Consider the following 20,758-nt stretch of genomic DNA (forward strand, 5'->3'; position numbering starts at 1 on the left):
AAAGCTGCCTAATTAGAGTACTCTAGCGCCTCCCTCTCAAAGATATAGTCATGGGTGATCAGCTTCTTTTCCAAAGGGACCGGATGTCCTTGAGGCGGATGCAGTCATCGGTTGCATGCCCAAAAGTGTCCACAACCTTGTAGTCCCTGCATATGAGCACCCTCCTAGTTGGAGCAGGTTTAGTGGCAGTAGTCCCCAGTCTCGGAGCTCTCTAAGGATATTGGAGTAGGACACAAGCGGTCGTGCATACTTCTTCTTCTTCTTCTTGCTAGAAGCACTAGGTTTGGTCCTCGACTGCGACCTTTTCCTCCGTTAGGTTCTCTACCTTTTCCTCCTAGCCTTCTCTTTTGAAGCCCTGGCAGCAGCAGCAATGGCTTCTCCTCATTCTTCCTCGAGGAGGTTGGTGACTTTGTCAAGCTCGTCCATCAAGTGCTCAATGGTCCGAAATAGGGATCTGACCTATTACTTGAGCATGCTAACCTCATTATTGAGGCTCATGAGCTCCATTTGGGTCTCAAAATCTATGGGGCATCTATTGGCATCAAGAAGATAAATAGTTGTAAGTAAAGGGTTAAATGCATGTATGTCATGTATGCGAATGCGAATGCGAATGCATGTTCATGCAATGCGTGTCAAGTTAAAACAAGAGAAGTTAGTGATATTTACAATAACCACAAATTAGTATATGAAAACATAATAGAGACTTTCAAGCTTTCATAGAATACTTGCTTTCCTTCATCGTCCATGGCTCGGTCTCATTCTCCCCTAGACTTTCAGGTTCTGATGTGGCTACCATCAGAGGGCATCCACTTTGCCTGTGAGATGATTCAAACAATTGTTAAGTCCCATTTTATCCATTATTGTATGCAAGGTGATGTCCTAGGCATAAATTAAACATACATATAAAATGAGAAGGAGAATAGGAACTATAAAGGGAATAAAGAAATCAGAATTAATATGAGGCCTAAATATGCCAAGGGTCTTTATACAAATTAACAAGTAAAATAAATAATCATTCCTCTTGGGGGTGGATTTTTAAAATCGAGTATCTCTGCACCTTGAATTATTATTTAAACATAAATAATAATTAATTAATTAAATGAATGCAAGGAGAGGCATAATAATGAGGATGGCACACCAAAATTAAAATAAAATGGAAGCAACATAAAAATGTAGGCTAAGTATCAAAATAATTTAAAATAAATTTATGTGCTCATCATTGGGGCTAACCTCGTGTGTGTACAAGCTCCATCCGCACAAGGACAATCCCTTTAGGACTTACGGCATTGTTTCACTCATTAATCTGTTATTCTAGAGGAGAGAGACTGAACCGGCGTGTACAAAATCCACTCGTGCAAGGTCAGTCTCTAGGTTAATACAATGAGCTATGATGTCGCTTTGGCTCAAAAGCTGTCGTCTGGGTTCAAATGGCTCTTGGACCAACGGAAGCAAAGGGTGTCCTAGCACGAGCTTAGGGTACTAAGACATAGAACATGCCAAACACAGCGTTATAAGCCAAGTGACATCGTGTTTAGGCCTTGGGCTCCCTGACCTCGAGCGAGAATAAGCTCCATTGATGCGAGGTCAATAAACTTAGAAAAATAATTTAAAACAAAATTACAAAAAAGGTGCAAAATGTGTGTGGATCAAAATGTAGTAATAAATGGGAATAAAAAAATACAAAATTAAAAAATAAATAAAATAAATGCATAAATATGGAAAAGAATGTGCCAGAAACAAAAATAAGAGTAAATGTGAGCTTTCAAGTGGCTACCTTTGCAACTTAATTCAAAAAGAAATCGGCTTTGAAGAAAATAGAGGAAAATGATTATGGCATTTTTAAAACCTTAGGAAAGAGAACAAAGTCAAATAAAAAAAGTGCACTCTTATTTTTTTCTAAATAAATGGTTTTTTAGTTATCCTCAACAACCAAATCAACCAACCAACCCCTTACTCATTGGAGGAAGTCAAATATTTATAGTGAGACCTTAACATGTGTCAAAAGCTGATTGGAGAGGAATTTCCCACCCAAAAGATCCTCTAATGAATGATTGACACGTCATTCAGAGTTGACTTCTGCCAAAACTGAATGCCCGCGAGGTCAGAGCATGTCCTCGCTCTGTCCTTCCCTAAGGCGAGGGCTAGGTGGACTCGCGCAGGCTTACCCTAGACACGTACAAGCTCACTTTAGACATGTGAGAGGCTAGTGATCCGCACAGGGTCTAGGTGGACTAGCATAGGTTTAGGGTGAACCCGCGCAAGGTCACCTAGACTCGTGCGAGCTCAGGCTTAGGACTAAGGGTCTTCAAAATTTTATTTCCTTTTCTTACGAGTAATGCCTCTAAGGATTTAGGGGCCACGGTCCCTTTTTCTCTTTTGACTCATAACCGTTTAAACCTTTTCATCATCAGGCTTTATATAACTCTAGTTTCCGGATTTCTATGATAACAAAGAGCAAAAGGTAGTAGAATTCATGTAGTAGACCCTATGGTAGTTGTGATTGCATAATTAGAAGCTTGAGTAAGAAGATGGATGCTTTGATTATGTCTTCATTTGGAAGACAAGCCCAAGTTATAGGCTGTGATTGGTATGAGAGTGGACATCAAAACCAAGATTGTCAGAATGGCAATACATTTGCAAAGCCAAAGCATGTTCCTTATGTTGGTAATGCTTTGAGGCAATAAAACAACTCCTATAACAATATCTATAATTTGGAATGGAGAAATCATCTGAACCCATAAACTTAAGCTTTTTGCGGTTGCGTCTTGGAGGTTGCTGTCGTGATTTTTAGGTAGACTTAGATTTTGAACCTTGATCTATGCTATACAAACGACACTTGAAAGTTCATTAGATCAAAGACTCAATTTGAGTGTCAAGATCAAAATTAGAGACTCTAGCCTAATGATAAATCATCTAGCTAACAAAAGGTAAAAATAAACAAGTTGATCACAAAACATAAATAAACAAGCTAATGCATTAGTACATAAGCTCATTAGAGAGAAAAAAATAAACAATTTCATGGAGAATAGAAATATAATGAATATCATTAAAAAGCATAATATTTGTTCTTCCAAATATGGCAAACAAGCTCAAAACTCAAAGGAGAGCAAAAGACCAGTTTATTCAAAGTGGTGAATGGATTCTAAAGAAAGCATTTTGACGAACAACATCCTCCCTAGCTCGCTGATCAATCTTTTCAATATCAAGGACATTCAATAAGTTAAGTACCCAATATAAATACTGTCTCACTAGCAAGAAACTAATGATAACCAACCAAAATATACTGAGAAGACTATGTTGAGCACAAAGTGCCGAGTAAAACGAGTTTTGACTCAATCATAATATTATTAGAATTATATGTCTTATTGAAGAATAATCATATTTTAGCTCAAATAAAGATATTCTGATAGAATAAGTAAATATCCTAAAAATATGATATATATATATAAAGAAGATAGTTAGAATAGGAAGTTGCCTAAAAAGTCTATATAAAGGCATAAACAAATACATAATTCTAAAACAATTTATTCACAATTCAATTCTTTTCTATATTTAAAATCTCTTTATTGACTTGTCAAAGTGAGCGATTAGACAATATTATCTTATATTTTGCTAACACTTTGCAAGATTATTGGCGCTCAGGTCAATCAGGAGCTTATTGTTGATAGGTAACAGTTAACCATCCTTTGATCAGTTAATAATAATAATAATAATAATAATAATAATAATTTTATTATTATTATTATTATTATTATTATTATTATTTTAAAACAATCATAGCCATTTATTACAGTAGATAATCTCAGCCGTCCATTTGACACAAACAATCACAGCCATTTAATTTGTAGCCTGTTAACCTGCATAATATGTTACAATTTTTTTGTTTACACATGATATCAGGCTACTTTTTTAATTGTCAAGACAAAATGCTAAGATTTCTTATTCATACAAGCAACAAATTGAAGTTTTGTTGGAATGCTATAAAATTTGGAGGAAGAAATACTCTCCAATAATATTTAGAATCTACAATAAATAATATATATATTTTGAGAATTTACGATTTAAAATTTATTTTTTAATCTTATAGTCTACAGTAAATATCACATATATATATATTTTATTTAGGAAATTAGAATTAACAATTTAAAGTCATATATCCTAATTTAAGAAAAAAGTCAGATATCCTAAATTTCAATCCATATCTATCACTACTAATAGTTTAGTAAGACTTTTCATTTATTTAAAATAAAAACTCATTGAAATCCATTTATCTCTAAAAAAACATAATGAGATATAATTTATAATATAACGAACGAAAGAACGAAAGATACAGACTTTTCATTTATAAAAAAATTAAACTTATTTAATAAATATTTATGAAAATAAAAACAGAGGTAAACCAATAAAAAGAGTAGAATGCCTATATAAAATGCAAAATTTAACTAAAACAATTCTATAGAAATCTATACCAATTATTTTAAAAAAAAAAGTAAAAGGTATGAATATACACCCTTAAACTTTTAGCCAAATCTCAATTAAGTTCTTAAACTTTAAGTTGAAAAAAATTAAATCCTTAAACTACATAATATGGAACAATTAGGTTTTTTATGTAACTATGTTACTGCTATTGTTAACTATTTTGGTAAAGGATATAGATAACCCTCTAAATTTTTGAATAAACATTAATTAAACTCTTAAACTTTAAATTAGAACAATTAAGCCCTCCAACTAAATAATACAAAATAATTAAACCCCTTTATGCAACTCTATTACTACTACAAATAATTATTTATTGATAATAGCCCACATAAAATGACAAGTAATAGCCTAAAGATACTAAGATTATAAATTATTTTTATTTTTTTGTATTTCTAAAACATAATACAAAAATTAAATAATTATTTCAACAAAAAAATATAAAACCTAGATGTGAAAAATGAAAGAGTTAAGATAAAACCTAGGTGTGAAAATGAGAGGGTTTTATCTTTTTTCTTTTGTTGAAATAATAATTTTTTAAGGGCTTAATTGAGATTTAATCAAAAGTTTAGGAGTTATTCATACCTTTGGCAAAATAGTTATCACCAAAAGTAACGAAGTTGCATAGAGGAGCTTAATTGTTTCGTATTATTTAGTTTAAGGGCTTAATTATTCCAACTTAAAATTTAAGAGCTTAATTGAGACTCGACCAAAAGTTTGAGGAGTTATCCATACCTTTTGCTTAAAAAAAGTTAAAGTATTAGATTTATAATATAATAATAATAAGTGATAAAAATTTCTAGCATTGAGTTGAATTAATTATTTTCTTTCTTATTTATGATCACATAAAATTTATAATTTGTTTGGAAGTATGTTAATGGAAATAATTTTGATGTATTTTTATATTATAATATTATGTATAATAATTTAACATATATACATGTATAAAAATATTACATTTAATACTTGGATAGTTGTTAGGCAAATTCTGCAAATGCACGGTTTACAACAAGTAGTAAATAGTGAATATAAGTATCCTTCTCACAAGAAAATTGATACCAAGTACCGTCTCTAATTATATTTCTACAATATGAAAGAATTGAATAATTGTAATGAAATAAATAAATTAACTAACAAGAAAAGAGGACTTAAAGCTAAAATAATTCTTTTTAAAAATTTAAAAATTAATTAAAGCCCGAATTTGTTTCACTAATTATTACTCGGATTACAAGATCTTTTCAAATTCAATTCATTAACTCAGTCAAGGATAAATCACTCAACTTATCTAGAGTCTCTTTTGAGTTCATTTAAGAATACCAAAGTTAATTATAATCTATTTTCATATATAGTCATGTCAATTAACTGGGGTTCATTAAATTTCTTAGAAATTAATTACTCATCGAAGTATTCGTCTATTTTCATGATCAAGGTTTCTAAGTGTTACAAGTCTATGAGCTGATAAATCATGCAACTTTTATTGTTTCTAATTTATACAAGAACATGTATTTAATCAGGCCTAAAATCAAATACAAGAACAATTAAAAAAAAACTTATGAAATTGACTAAAAATTAATTCATTAAAAGGAAACAAGGATCTAAACACATAATAGACTAGCTACTCAAATTCAAACCCTAAGAAGAAGAAATAATGAATTTAAATTTTTGAATCTTGCACAAAATCTTCTTAGATCTCCTTGAATATGTTTTCAAAAGAATTTCTCTCAATGATAAGAATGAATAGAAATATCTTTTTATCCCCCTTTTAGATATCCCAACTGAAGGAAAATCTAACTTGAATTGAATTCCCGAGTTTCCTCTTAAAAGAAAATCTTTTCTTGCTAGATACGGCTTTTAGCATGACCATGTGACATTCTTTACTTTACAACACAACTTTGCACATGACCATGTGTAACTCCATGCTGAGTTTCGTAATTTCTTCAATTTAGATAGAAGTAATTACAATTTCAGGCATGCTCGTGTGACACTCGTGCGTCGTACTTTTTAAGGAGTCGAAGTGAATGCAGCTTTTGGCATGGCAGTATGTCAAGTCACGCTTTCTGATTCTTCTTTCAACATGCAACATGGGCATAAGCACGCCCATATGAACACAGTTTTTCTTGATCATTTAGGTTTTCTTATTAATTTTTTTTATAAAAATGAAAAAAAATTATTAATTTCAAACAGAAAAATTTTAAATGAATAAAAAGATAGAAAAATAGAATGAATTTTTAATTTAAATAAATGCCTAATTAAACCTAATTTTTTTTCAATTAATATTAATTATTCATTTAAAATTTATTAACATTTAATTAAAAATATGTGTAAAATGGCACACAAGAATAGTATGTTGTAATATAAACTTTAAAATAATATATATAAAGGTGTTGAGGATGTAACAAAATTTTAGTGGTAGAAGCTTGATTTTAAAAAATTAAGAGATTATGAAAAAGAGAGAAAAGGTAGCCATGAATTTGGTGAGACATGTCACTCGTAATAATGAAAGCAAGATAAAGTACAGAAGTATCGTACTCAAATTGATTTGTAATTGCAAAGATAAATTTGTAATTGTGTACACCAAATTGATTTTGACAGTGAATTCTTTTCCTCATATGTATATGTGAAGACAACAAGACTATTTACAAATAGAAGAAATAGGTATTTAAATTGATTAAATAAAATTATTGACCCAATAGTAATATTATACTAATTTTACTTTTTTTCTTATTTATTCTTTCTCTTACTTTTATATAAGACAAAATACATATAAATTAAATTACAGAAAATATAATATTTTATTACCCATCGGTCATCTGTTAATTTGTTAATGTACCATGAATGTAGAATATGAAAAGCCCATTTGAAGCAAAAATCCAAAGAAGTTAGTTTTTGTACAGAACAAATTCACATAAGTTGACCCATAAATGTTGGTGGCCTGATCACCGGTTAATGTACCAATGCATGAACGTAATAAAAAGAAGAAGAAAGAAAAGGTAAGATGCACTTTCTATACCAAACTGCAATCATTTTTTATTTCTTTTTTAATCTGATATTAAATTAATAAATAATAAATATATATTTATTAATTTTAAATAATTAAATATATATTTAATTATTCAATATTAAAAATAAAATACTTATATATATATATATATATATATATTTCATTCTCTCATCTATAACGTCATATAGATTTAGTGTGGCTAAAAAAACTTAAAAAGGAAAAAGCCATGGCTTAAATTTTCTCCATTGCATAACATATGAACTGCTAATCTGCTGGGTAGATTTTTGTGTCACATTATTGAGCAACTTCGCATTTCCGAGGATGGGATAATATGGATTATAGTATACGTAGCCACTACTTGGAATCTAAGGTTAAAGCCAACATAGTTGCAGAAAAAAATGTGAAACCTCACATTATAATTATATCTATGCTGTCTAAATTTAGTTCAATGGTCTTTAATCTATTACCCATTTTTGGTACTGCAAAAATGGCAATAGATGGAAACCTTATTTGTGCTGGAATCAGTAATACAATCAATAGTTAGGAGGTGCATATTGTCTGCATGCAATCTTCTGCAAAATTCATCCATTCAGTCTTAAAGAATTATGAAAATTTTACTAAAAGCCTTCATGATTTGACAAGAGAAAGGAAACCAACAGCCTGCCCTCTTGCAACACCCGCATGACAAAGGACCTAAGAACTTATAACATATTGATTAGAAATCCATAGTAAGATCTCTACTGATGCTTATGAACATTTTTTGGAATTCTTCAGGTAATGTGTAGGTGATCTTTCTTTCTTTATTTTATTTTATTTTCCTTTTAGTTTTTGTTTAATTTTTAAGGTGGAAGCCGGTATAAGATTATTTCTTTTCGTTTTCGAATATTATATTTTGTAGAGAGCGGCAGGAAGTAGTTGTCCCTTTTTCGTGTTATTTTTTTCCTAAATTCTAGCAGGATTCAAACTTGGAACTTCTTGGAAGAAGTTCAAAGCCCTGACCCGTATGCTCTCGCCATGGAACATAATTAAATAGCATTATATGCCAGAGAACATTTTCTTTTATCTAATTTGTTGTCCTCGGAAAATATCCTGGTATTTGCTTCTGTTTTCAATGTAACAAATGATCCCTCGATTCTGTTTTTTTCTTTTTTTCTTTTAATAAGCTTGTATTTTCCTTTTATTGATAATAGGGGAATAACCAACCTTGAGGAAAAACACAAAAATGATGTTTGTTCTTGTATCTTACAAAAATGCATGAAGTTCTATACAAGTGTTATCTGAACTTCTGTTTCTTGTTTCTTTAACTGATTCAATGCAGGTTCTACCTGTATATCTTGTGTTCTCTAGAAAAACATAAATCCTGAGGATGATAATTTATTTTCTGCCAATGATACTGAAACGAGACAATGGCTGAAGGAGGGTTTGCAAGGGCAGGACAGACTGATTACGTTGAATGTTGGAAAGTTTCATGGAAGACTCCGTATATTATAAGGCTTGTGCTATTCGACAGCTACAATAGAAATGTGTGGTGATCTTATGTCCAAATTCCATGGCTTGCAGGAAGTCATTGTGAGTATGCGTGTGAGGAGGCGCTATTGTTGGTGCTGCTTTTGGCGGATATTTCAAGGGTTGGAAGGAAAATAACGTAATGGGTCTTCCTGTTGTGTTCTTGATTGGTGCAGTACTGAACTGATGGCTTCTGCTCAGACTCCTTGTGTTATTATCCTTGGGAGACTTCTTATTGGTCTGGGAATCGCAATGGTATCCATGACTCACCTCTTTACATACCATAAGCCTCACCTGTCAGAATTAGCACAGTGGTTTTATGATCATTGGAGGGTAATAAGTTTTTGAGGCAAACATGTTTTGTCTCTCAGGCACCACGAAATTGGCGTTGGGTGCCTGGTGTAGCTGGGGTACCATCCTGGAGCATGCTTGGCCTCAACTCAAGTATCAACCAAGGATATAAGAGGTGAATGCCAGGCCGAGCACGTATTGCACTTCTCTAGTTTCTTGTCCTGAAATTATCGGTATTGCTAAATACATTTTTGTGTACTGTTGCTTTAGAGTTCAAACAACACCAATAATAATAATAATAATAATAATAAAACATTAAACTAATGGATGATTGACATATATTTATTAGTTTTAATAAAATATATGTTAATTATCCAATACTAAAATATAAAACATTCAAAATACGTGTTACTTTTTTATTTTAGATAAAAAATTTCCTATAAATTATTAGTTTTCTGGCTACTGTTAAAATGGTATTTCATTACTTTTTCGGAATAATAATATAACTGGTCAATAAAATTTTTATTTAGTTTTATTTTGGTCACAATTTTAATTTGTTTTATTTCAATCATTTAACTCTAGTTTTGATTGTAATTTAATCACCTTACCAATAGAAAATTGACATGTTATGTTTTTTTACTTAATTATATTTTTTATTGATTGTTTTTGCTATGAGTCAATTTTAATTATCCAATACTAAAATATAAAATATTCATAATACGTGTTACTTTTTTATTTTAGATAAAAAATTTCCTATAAATTATTAGTTTTCTGGCTATTGTTAAAATGGTATTTTATTACTTTTTCGGAATAATAATATAACTGGTCAATAAAATTTATATTTAGTTTTATTTTGGTCACAATTTTAATTTGTTTCATTTCAATCATTTAACTCTAGTTTTGATTGTAATTTAATCACCTTACCAATAGAAAATTGACATGTTAAGTTTTTTTACTTAATTATATTTTTTATTGATTGTTTTTGCTATGAGTCAATTTTTTATTTGTGAAATCACTAAATTGAAACAAAATTAAAATTGGATGACTGAAACAAACCAAATTAAAATTCTATGACTAAAGTAAAACTAAATACAAAATTCAGTAACTATTTATATCATTAACACTTACTTTTTTCACAAGGCCATATGAATTGATGATAATATCTAGTTGCATAGTTCAAATTAATATTGCATATGAACTTGTTTTGCATTTAAACTAAGTTTTAGTTGATACGTGAACTAACTATATACATATCGATTAGTAAGATATGCGCAATTCAGAATCAAATTATGCATTTAAGAATTATACAAAATTTAAATTTCTACATAGATGAATTAATAAATTACGTATAAATTTTTTTCCCTGCCTATTTCCTTATAAACTTTTTATATTCTTGCATTTTATCCCATTTTATTTAAGGTAATACTTACATTCTGTCCTTTACAAAATAGAAGCTATCATGAAATCATTTTGTCTTGCATGGCAAGTAGTTACAAAATGAATGGAAAAACATCAGTTTAGATAATATTATTGTCCCATTTGTTAGTAGCAGATTTCAAATATAAGCAAAATTGCTGTCAATCCTCATCATTTTGTGAGGACAAGCGAAACTGAAGGCAGTTTGGAGACAAATAAAATAAACAAAACAAAAAGAAAAATTGATGGGTGGATAAGAGGTATCACATGAAACTAAAGAAAAGGGAACAAACCCCACATTGCTATTTGTTGATTGAAACTTCTTGAAACCAAAAGAAAACAAAAGGAGAAAAAGTAGAATAATTCCTACAAAATTGCCATGGTCCTAAAATAAGAAACCTGTCTTTCTCTATAAGAAGGAATTAAAATCTAATTTAAATGGCAATATCCCATCTTCCCAGTTTGAGAAGAATTTTGAGAGCTTTTGATAAGTCACTATTTTCATCTCAATCCATATAAAGAATTAGGGATTAGGAACACAAATATTGTGGAGTATAAGGAGCCCATCAGCTGGGTAAGTTCATTTTCTTGGCAAGAATATACAGCAGTAGCTATTACAGTTATATTTTTATTCGTATTACTTTCTCTATAATTCTTTATTCATCTTGTCTTCTTCACTTTCTGCTTTTTATATATATATATTATAGTGCATTTTCTTTCCTATTATTTCTTCTTTTTCCATTAATTCATTAAGAACTTCAATGTCAAAGATTGAATACTCAATTGTCATATGTCCTAAAATAATTATGCAAGAATTTGAGCTAATTATGATTTGCATATTTCTTTCTGAATGTTTAAGGTATGCGCCCGATCAACATTTCATTATCTAAGTGTAAAATATTAAAATTAAAGGTTAATCACCTCATAGTTTAAATGCTATACATGAGAAAAGTCATTGTTAAATGACAACTTTTTCCTTTTTCTTTTTTAAGCAAACCGAAAAATGAAACAAATTATTTTTGTTACAAAAAGTGCATTAACTAATACTGTAGGAGATGACGGATAACTTTTCAACTCTACTTAGGTTTTGTTTTATTTAAAAACTGGTTTTATCTAAAGGGATTTCAGTTTTATATCAATTTACTGATTATAATTTATTATATTTTTAATTCTCATATCATATTTTCTTTCAGAACTCTCTAAAATTATGATTGTCAAATCAGATTTAGTGTGACGTTTGAATTGAAAATTAGTCCTATATTCAGATCGGATAATTTTTTAAATCATTCTTTTATTATATTTGTTAAGAACACATTGATCTAATTTGGTCGACAGTCACATATGACAGGAATTTAGTAGCTCTAATTTTTTGTTTTAGAAGAAATAATTAAAACGATGTATTTTATTGCTTCATGCGGATGTTTTGATACTAAAAGCAAAACTTCTCCTATTATTCCATTTGCATTAAGTGATAAAAGTGATAACGGTAAAACTCGACCATAAAATAATAAGCAGGTTGTTTATTTTTTTATAGTATTATGTTGAATAATTTATTATTATTATTATTATATCATTGTCTTTTGATATAAATATTTATGTAAATTTGTATTAGATTTAGGTGTAAAGATTTTGTTACGAAGATTTGAATTCTATATTTTGTTGTATTTGATTATTAGATAATGTTAGAAATTATATTGCTTAAAGTCGCTTTAAACTAGGGATACTTTACAGATCAGCATATATAAATATTTATATATATATATATTTTTAGTCACCGTTCATCCTGATTTAGTTCCAATTGGACCTCTAACTTTTGATCCTCTATGTTCCCCGGGTCAATGACCAGGTTGGGTCTCAAAACTATGTCTAAAACTATTTAATTATAAAAATCCAAAGCAACTGAGAATGTATTCTAAATAAATAAACAATGACAATTTCAATTTAAAACCAACTCCTGCACTATGTAGACATAGTTCACAGGATGAGTCTTATTGTCTTCCCTGGTGTAAAGAAGGAATAACATTTTGTTGGATCTTCTTTTTCTTTGTTCTAACAGCAGATTTTGTTGTGGCCATTTTTTTAAATAATTTGATTTGATATATTTTTCAGAATTAGTACCTTGATGATTACAATTGCAAAGCTGTGACAAGTCCTATGCATGGATTTTTTTCCTGCAGATATTATATCATAATTTATTTTGTGGACCGGTCCTAGTAAGTACTCCAAAATGGTTGAAGGAGCCATTGCGAAGCCCGACAAGACAGAGTTCACAGAATGCTGGAAGATGGCATGTCGAACTCCTTATATCATGCGGCTTGCACTCTCAGCCGGCATTGGAGGATTTCTGTTTGGTTATGATACAGGTTATTTTCAAGTTTCAGAGAAAACCTATCTTTCTATCTTCTGATGTTGTTTTGCTAAAATGAATTACTGTTACTTTAGGTGTTATTTCTGGCGCCCTGCTTTACATCCGGGACGACTTTGAATCTGTTGCCAAAAGTACACGATTACAGGTTAGTTTCTGCTACTTTAGATAGTAACCATTTTTAAGAAATGGAAGCCGAATTTTCTTATGTATTTGGTACCAGTTATTCTTGAAATTTCATTATTGTTCATGAGCAGGAAGCAATTGTGAGTATGGCAGTCGCAGGAGCTATAATTGGAGCTGCATTTGGTGGATATATTAATGATAGGTTTGGAAGGAAAATATCAATTATGTTGGCTGATGTTGTGTTCTTCTTTGGTGCACTTGTCATGGCTGGGGCTCCTGCTCCTGGGATTTTAATTGTGGGAAGAATTCTTGTTGGTCTGGGAGTTGGAATGGCATCCATGACATCTCCTCTTTACATTTCGGAAGCATCGCCTGCGAGAATTCGAGGTGCTCTTGTCAGCACAAATGGATTGCTAATTACTACTGGGCAATTTCTGGCTTACCTGATCAACCTCGCCTTCACCAGGGTATTATAACCATTATTATATGCAGATGATAACATTCTCACATTATCAAATATACGAGGTTTAATACGTTTGCATAACGTGTTAACAGACCAATGGAACATGGCGTTGGATGCTTGGTGTGGCTGCCGTCCCGGCGGTTGTTCAGTTTTTTCTAATGATATCATTACCCGAGTCCCCCAGATTTCTCTATAGACAGGTTACAGCTTAAAACTTCAACTTAAAAGACTAACATGTACGTATAATATAACTTTATTTCTTCTTATTAATGAATCGTTTTTCTCCCTTAAATCAGAATAAAGTGGACAAAGCAAGGGAAATTTTGGAGAAAATATATTCTTCTGATGAGGTTGATAAGGAGATGAAGGCTTTAGCTGCATCAGTTGAAGCTGAAATGGCTGATGAAGTTGCTATTGGCGAGGACTTGATATCTAAACTGAGGGGTGCACTTCAAAACCCCGTAGTTCGTAGGGGACTCTATGCAGGAATCACTGTCCAAGTTGCACAACAGTTTGTGGGTATTAACACCGTAATGTACTATGCTCCAACCATAGTACAGTTTGCTGGATTTGCTTCAAATTCAGTGGCCCTGGCACTTTCTTTAATTACTTCTGGCCTCAATGCTGTAGGCACCATCATTAGTATGGTTCTTGTTGACAGATATGGAAGGAGAAGGTTGATGATCGTTTCTATGATTGGGATCATTGGTTTCCTTGTTGCATTGTCAGTCGTGTTCATGCAAGCTTCTGTACATGCTCCTAAAATTAGTTCAATCGAGTCTGCACATTTTGGTGCCAATTCTACTTGTCCAAAATTTGGGGCAGCCCTTGATCCATCAAAATGGAATTGCATGTCATGCTTGAAGGCAGATTGTGGATTCTGTTCCAGTCCTTCGAGCACTGTAAGTTCTTTTCACAAATAATTTTGATTAACTTTCTGCTAGTGTGTATACTTGCCTATATTCAGAGCTAAATTGATTAGATTTTATTTATAATGATGTGAATTTCTATATGATTAGTTTCTCCCTGGAGCATGCTTGGATTTAACTAAGGCCACAAGAGGTGCATGCGGGGCAGAACATCGAGTATTCTTTGAGCAGGGTTGTCCGAGTAGATTCGGATTCTTTGCTGTCGTACTCCTTGCTCTGTACATCATTACTTATGCACCTGGAATGGGCACAGTACCATGGATTGTGAACTCAGAGATATACCCACTAAGGTACAGAGGCCTCGGCGGAGGGATTGCTGCAGTATCAAATTGGTCTTCCAATCTCTTAGTGAGTGACACATTTTTAACTCTGACGGAGCATCTCGGCGCTGGTGGCACATTTCTCCTATTTGCTGGAGTCTCTTGCATTAGTCTCGTGTTCATTTACTGGTTTGTGCCCGAAACCAAAGGTCTACAGTTTGAGGAGGTAGAAAGGATCCTAGAGGAAGGTTATAGACCTAACTTGTGCGGTTTGGGAACAAAAAAGAAAGGGCAAAATGATGTTGATACAGTATAGAACCAGAGCACTGTGTTTAATATTTTAGGAATCCTATTGCTCAAAGCATGTTAGTATTGCCTTCGCAGATTTGTATCCATATGGACTATGGATTAGGATTTGTAATAAAATTTCTTGTTTGAAAACATGAATTTATTCCTCTCTCATCCCAATTTTCTTTCTCTACTTATATGAACTAAATCTCTTATCCTCTTATTTGATTATTTATACATACCTAACAAACCGAAAATCATCTAAGCTAGGCATTGCTAGATATGAAACTTGGCATGATACATATCCATGTTCAGATCGCCATCTCATATAATACGTAGACACACCCACGACGCACGAAGAAATAGGCGAGTGCCCCACTCCTTCAGAGACCACTTACCACTATCGGTTTCACTTGCAAGCTAGCAAAATATATACTCAATCAAGTATAATTCACTAGGTAATGCAATTCCAATCCTTCACACACTTTATTCAAGCCCTCACTCAAATACTAAGTTAAGCATCAGAGTAGTTTTCCAACTACCACATCTGGGAATTCTAACTTGTTTTATTGCAGATATCCAAGAGATCTCCAAGTCTGTCATATAGTTACCGATCTAATTCAGGCTGTATCAATTGTACGGTGAGCGTGGACACTTATTCAGAAAACCAGTTAAGCATTCCAATGGATCCATCCTTAAGCGAAAATTTACCCTCTTTGAACCTTTTTCCTATTAGAGTTGTTAACGGAAAGGTGGAGAATGTTGAAGACCCTATTGTAGAAGACTAAACTCTGGAACTGAATAACCCAGTTACCATGCAATCCTTCCAGCATCAGCTTGTTGAGTTCAATACCCTCCTTTATGATACCAAACAATCATTCAGCCAAAAATCATCCAATGCTACCACTGACCATTCAACCCCTCTTGTACCCAACAATCGGAAAACAAAGACAAAGAAAAGCAACCAATGCACCCTGGGAACCTAAAAAAGAACACTATTAACCTTGACCTGCCACTTGTGAAAGTTGATATGGAAGAGGAGGAAGGTCCATGGTTCGATGGAGAACTTGAAGAGAGACCCTTTCATCAAAGCTTCTAAAAAAGAGTTATAAATATCATGAATAGAATTAGGATTCATCTAGATGACATAGATTTCTCCATGCGAACTAACTACCCACTTTTCGATGAACTCATACTCGCCGAGTTCCTACCGAAGTCCAAGCACCCGCCTAATCTGGAGTCATATGATGGCAACTACTGCCCGAAGAGCCACATCCATAAATACCGAGTTGTCATCAACATCTAGACCTATTAAGACCATGACTTGTGCAAGCTCTTTCCTACTACACTTAAAGAGATCGCTCAAGACTAGTACCAGAGTCTTCCACCACAAAGTATTAGGACATTTGCTTAACTATCAAACTTGTTTCCAAGCTTGGTCCATAACACTAATTTCGCCTAAGAAGATTTCCACTGACCTGCTAAAGGTCACCCAAAAAATGAGCGAAAGCCTATGGAAATTCATAGAGCGTTTCAACAAAGAGGCCATCGAAATTGAGGATCTAAACATGGAGATCGCTTATACTGTAATGCCCTTAGGCACATCTAGGGAGGACCTAAAAAAGAGCTGTTATTAAAGCCTTCTAAGACGACCTCCTTCTTAATGACCATTGTTGAGACGCACATTCGCATTGATAATGGAATGAGGGGGTTCGCCATTAAAGCCAAAGAAATGGGACATAAAGATAAGAGAAAATATCAAGGAAAAGGCACAAGATCTAACAAGTGCGGTAGTTGAAGTAACTAGCCCAGGAAAGGTCTGATAGATTGCCGTCACACCCCCCGACAGATGCCTGATCTCATATCCTTATGTGGATATGAGACTCTAAAGAGTAGATCAGATGACCACGAAGAATGAGCCAGGAATCAGCAGGACAATATAATAATAATAAGTATTGCCAATTCCACAAAGACAGGGGCCACAACATAGAGGACCTTGGCATTTAAAGGAGGAAATTGAAAAGTGATGTAGCGGAAGCTTATACAAATAATTACAAATCCGTTGATTCACAAGAATACCGAAAATGCAATCCTCAAAATTCTGTTGATTCAATAATGCCAGAAAAATTGGAAGAAAATACGAATTTATTGAAATTCAAGGTAAAACAACCAGCCTTCACAATGCTCTAAAGCACAATAAATAGTCTTTAGAGAAAAAACCCTAAAACACCAAAAATAAGTCAAAAAGCCCAAAAATACAAAAAATAAGATTTAAGGCCCAAAATGAAGGAATTTTTCCGAAAAGCAATGGATAACACGGCCAAAGGTCGTGAGTTTGAACCGGAGGCCCGTTTCCACCCAAAATAGCCTCTGAAAACGCTCGAATCCGACTTCAGAAAGCTTCTCAAAATTACAAAACTGCCACTACCGGAATTTATCAAATTTGTTCAGGAATGCCAATGCTGTCAACTGAACCGCATCAAAAAGCTAATCCAATAAGGTGTCTTGAGTAGATTTGTGAAAGAATGATGATAGAGAAAAAGACACCCGAGCGCCATACTTGATTAAGGATAATACCGAGCCCAAGAAGCAGAGAAAGAAAATAGCAGGTGTCATAAATGGGGTTTTTTAGAGGAAGCACTAGAGGAGATAATGCCACCAAAAGGAAGCAGGCGATCAAGAGAATGTACTCTATCACAATTGGAAGAGAACCCAGTAAAACCTTCAACCCTGTGATGTTACGACCCGATTTGTGGGTCCGTGACCGGCACTAAGGACTGGGTAGGCTTAAGGTCACCGAATCCCGTTTTAAAGTAAGCCTTACTATTCACTAGCTCAATCAAACTGAAATTTAGACTCAATCCAAAGCACTGATTCACAATTAACCTTAACCATCAAATCCTACATATTTAATTCGGTCTGCCAGCATAATTAGGCAAGACCTGAATTTACATAAAATTTCAAACTGATAAATCTAAAATTTCTACTGTGGATAATCTAGAATTTTAAAAGTCAACATACCAATGAAATTAGTTACATCTAACCCAAGGATGAAAGAGTCGGGCTGCTAGATAAAAAGAACTGCAGAAAACTAACCACACCTGAAAAATAGTGAATGTAAGACCCGGAATTTTTATATATTTAATAATGAGTTTTTATTTAAGTTAATTTTAGCTTTATTTTTATTCGGTTTAATTGGAATGATTTAAATACAAATTTTGAATGTTCATGTTAGATAAATAAATGAGTTATTTTCCATATCCAATTAGTTTGATTTTTAAGGAGTTAATTAAGTAAACTATTTGAGAAATGATTATATTTTGGTTATTCAAATTTTTTTTCCACATGCATATTTATATAAGTAAAATTATATATTGGAAAATTATGGTAGAATTGTAAAGGATGTTTATAAAAGAATTTTGGAAAAATTGGTATTATAATTGATTAGTAGTATTAAATTTTAAGTTGGAAATTGATTATTTAATTTAATTGTGTTAGGACTAAATTGGAAATTTATTTTGGGAATAAGGATTGAAAGTATAATGTTATTTTTATGGGGTTTTAATGGAAATTTGTGAGCTAGGTATTTTTGTAAATAAATATGTCAGTCAGGGGTATTTTTGTAATTGTGTATTTTCAATAATTCGGATTTGGCCCAAATTAAATAGCTAGGGGCTTAATTGAAAGGCTAAAAAGAAGTTTGGGGGTCAAATTGGAATTCTGCAGGATGAAATTGTAAGTAATTAAGAAGTTGAGGGACCAAATTGCAATAAGAAAAAGTTCGGGGGCCTAATATCGATATTGAAAGGAAAGAAAATCGGGGAAGAAGAAAGAAAGAGAGTGCGGCGCCGGGAAGAGAGAGAGAGAGAGAGTCTTGTGTACGGAAGAGAGAGAGAGAGACTGCAGGCGTCGGCGGCAAGCCGGGCGGGGGCGCCTACCGACGGAATGCAGCGTCTTGTTGGCGAGCGTGGGCGTGCGCGGAATCGCGTGGCGTATGGCGGCGCTGGCCGTTCCGGCCGATCTCGGGGCGATCGCCCCTTGAGAGTTCGCGAAGTGGTGGCGGTAGTGTTTTCCGGTTTTTCCGTGAAATCGTTTACAAATCGACGGTCGAGATCGTCGCAAATCTCTCCGGATGATCGGGTGTCGATCGAAAAATCGAGGCGAGGATCGTCATCGGTAGCCGTCGTTGTGAGTCCGATGGTGTGTTCCAGATCGTCGATCGGACTCCCACGGGAGGCGAAGTCGACCAAGCGACCGAGCGTCTCGGTAATTTTCTTTGGCCCGTTAATTTTAGAAATTCTTGGTTTAATTGTGTCTATTGGATTATATTGTGTATTTGATGATATTGTGAGTCAAAAATAATTGTCTGTCAGTTTGACTGCCTCGTATTTTGTCTTTGTGTGGCGGAGTCGGAAATAGTGAAGTTTGGGGACCCGACTCCGTTGTTTAAATTGTTGGATATTTGGAGTGTTTTTCCGGCAGTCCCTGGACCCGTTTTACGGGGTAATGTTCGTGTTGTAGGGGAGGTTCTGCCGGATTTTCGGTAGAATTCTCCCGAGTCGAGATTCTTAGACAGTCAGTTCTAGGAGTCTAGACCTAGGATTAATGATCGATTATTTCAGCGTTTTGATAAATTATTTTCCGTGATTAGATGATCATCATGCATTGGCTCGCTCCAATCGAGGCACCGGGAGGCGAGCTAGGAGGTCGCCCAATTCTGTGAGTTAAAGTCATATATCGCTTATGCACGTGACATGCATAAAATTTGATTTGTTACTGTGATTATTCATTTGCAATTTTAATTTTTCATTTAATTATTATCATTATTTTCATGATGCTTTTAATTACTATTTAAATATGTTTTTCCTTTATCACCAATTTTAATATTGCATGATGACTCGGGATGGGACTAGAACATAGGAGTTGGATGAGTGTTCCAATATAATATGAGAGAGATAGGAAAAGGGTAAAGAGGTAAAAATTTTGAGAAAGAAAGATTAGGACTGCCTGGTCGAGCATCGCTCTCTGGGCTTAGTAGAGTGTAGTTCTTGGGAGTAAAGGTCCCTGGTCGAGCATTGCTCTCTGGGCGCCGGCTTATTTGGAAATTTAAGTGACCAGACTGGAGGTAAGGTCCCTGGTCGAGCTATGCTCTCTGGGCTCCAATCTTATTGGATAAGAGAGCCGAAAGGCTAAGGCCGAGAGTTAAGTGACCGATCGGAGGTAAGGTCCCTGGTCGAGCTTTGCTCTCTGGGTGCCAGTCCTGTTGGAATGAGAGGTTTGAGATGTTAGAGTTGAGGTTAGTTGAGACATAAGTGTTGAAATAAATCGAGATGTTAGAGTTGGGATTAGGGTTATACTGAAGTACTCCGTCCCGTTGCATGTGGAATAAATTTTGTTTAAGCATGGCATGACACATATGTTTTAACATGACACGTATGGTTCGCGTGATTTATTAATTATTTTTAAAATTAAATGAATGTGATATTGAAATGTTGGAAACTGTTTTAGATATATGATTTTAATTCACTCTCGAGACTGACAGTCTCATTTTTACTGTTTTTTAGATTCGTGACTGTTAGTTCTCCTGCGACTCTTATTCAGTAACCCGACTCCTTCATCATCGGGTGATGTATTTGA

The 20,758-nt window shown here is 33.5% G+C and overlaps 1 protein-coding gene across 1 annotated transcript; it reads left to right on the top strand.

Moving 5' to 3' along the window:
- The first annotated feature begins 10,709 nt into the window (after positions 1-10,709).
- Positions 10,710-15,301, top strand: LOC8277269 (inositol transporter 4). Its single transcript, XM_015724811.3, has 7 exons — positions 10,710-11,264; positions 12,868-13,053; positions 13,133-13,203; positions 13,313-13,648; positions 13,737-13,844; positions 13,941-14,546; positions 14,664-15,301. The coding sequence occupies exons 2-7, from the start codon at positions 12,918-12,920 to the stop codon at positions 15,147-15,149; spliced, it is 1,743 nt and encodes a 580-aa protein (XP_015580297.2). The 5' UTR covers positions 10,710-11,264; positions 12,868-12,917; the 3' UTR covers positions 15,150-15,301.
- The last annotated feature ends 5,457 nt before the right edge of the window (positions 15,302-20,758 follow it).

The sequence above is a fragment of the Ricinus communis genome, chromosome 10 (genome assembly GCF_019578655.1).
Source record: "Ricinus communis isolate WT05 ecotype wild-type chromosome 10, ASM1957865v1, whole genome shotgun sequence".
Classification (NCBI taxonomy): Eukaryota; Viridiplantae; Streptophyta; class Magnoliopsida; order Malpighiales; family Euphorbiaceae; genus Ricinus; species Ricinus communis.

Bases quoted from the DNA above. Each gene is read 5' to 3' on its own strand.
- LOC8277269 (XM_015724811.3), top strand. From the start codon at position 12,918: ATGGTTGAAGGAGCCATTGCGAAGCCCGACAAGACAGAGTTCACAGAA. The intron at 13,204-13,312 runs GTTAGTTTCTGC...GTTCATGAGCAG, and splicing joins CCAAAAGTACACGATTACAG to GAAGCAATTGTGAGTATGGC. The intron at 13,845-13,940 runs GTTACAGCTTAA...CCCTTAAATCAG, and splicing joins CCAGATTTCTCTATAGACAG to AATAAAGTGGACAAAGCAAG.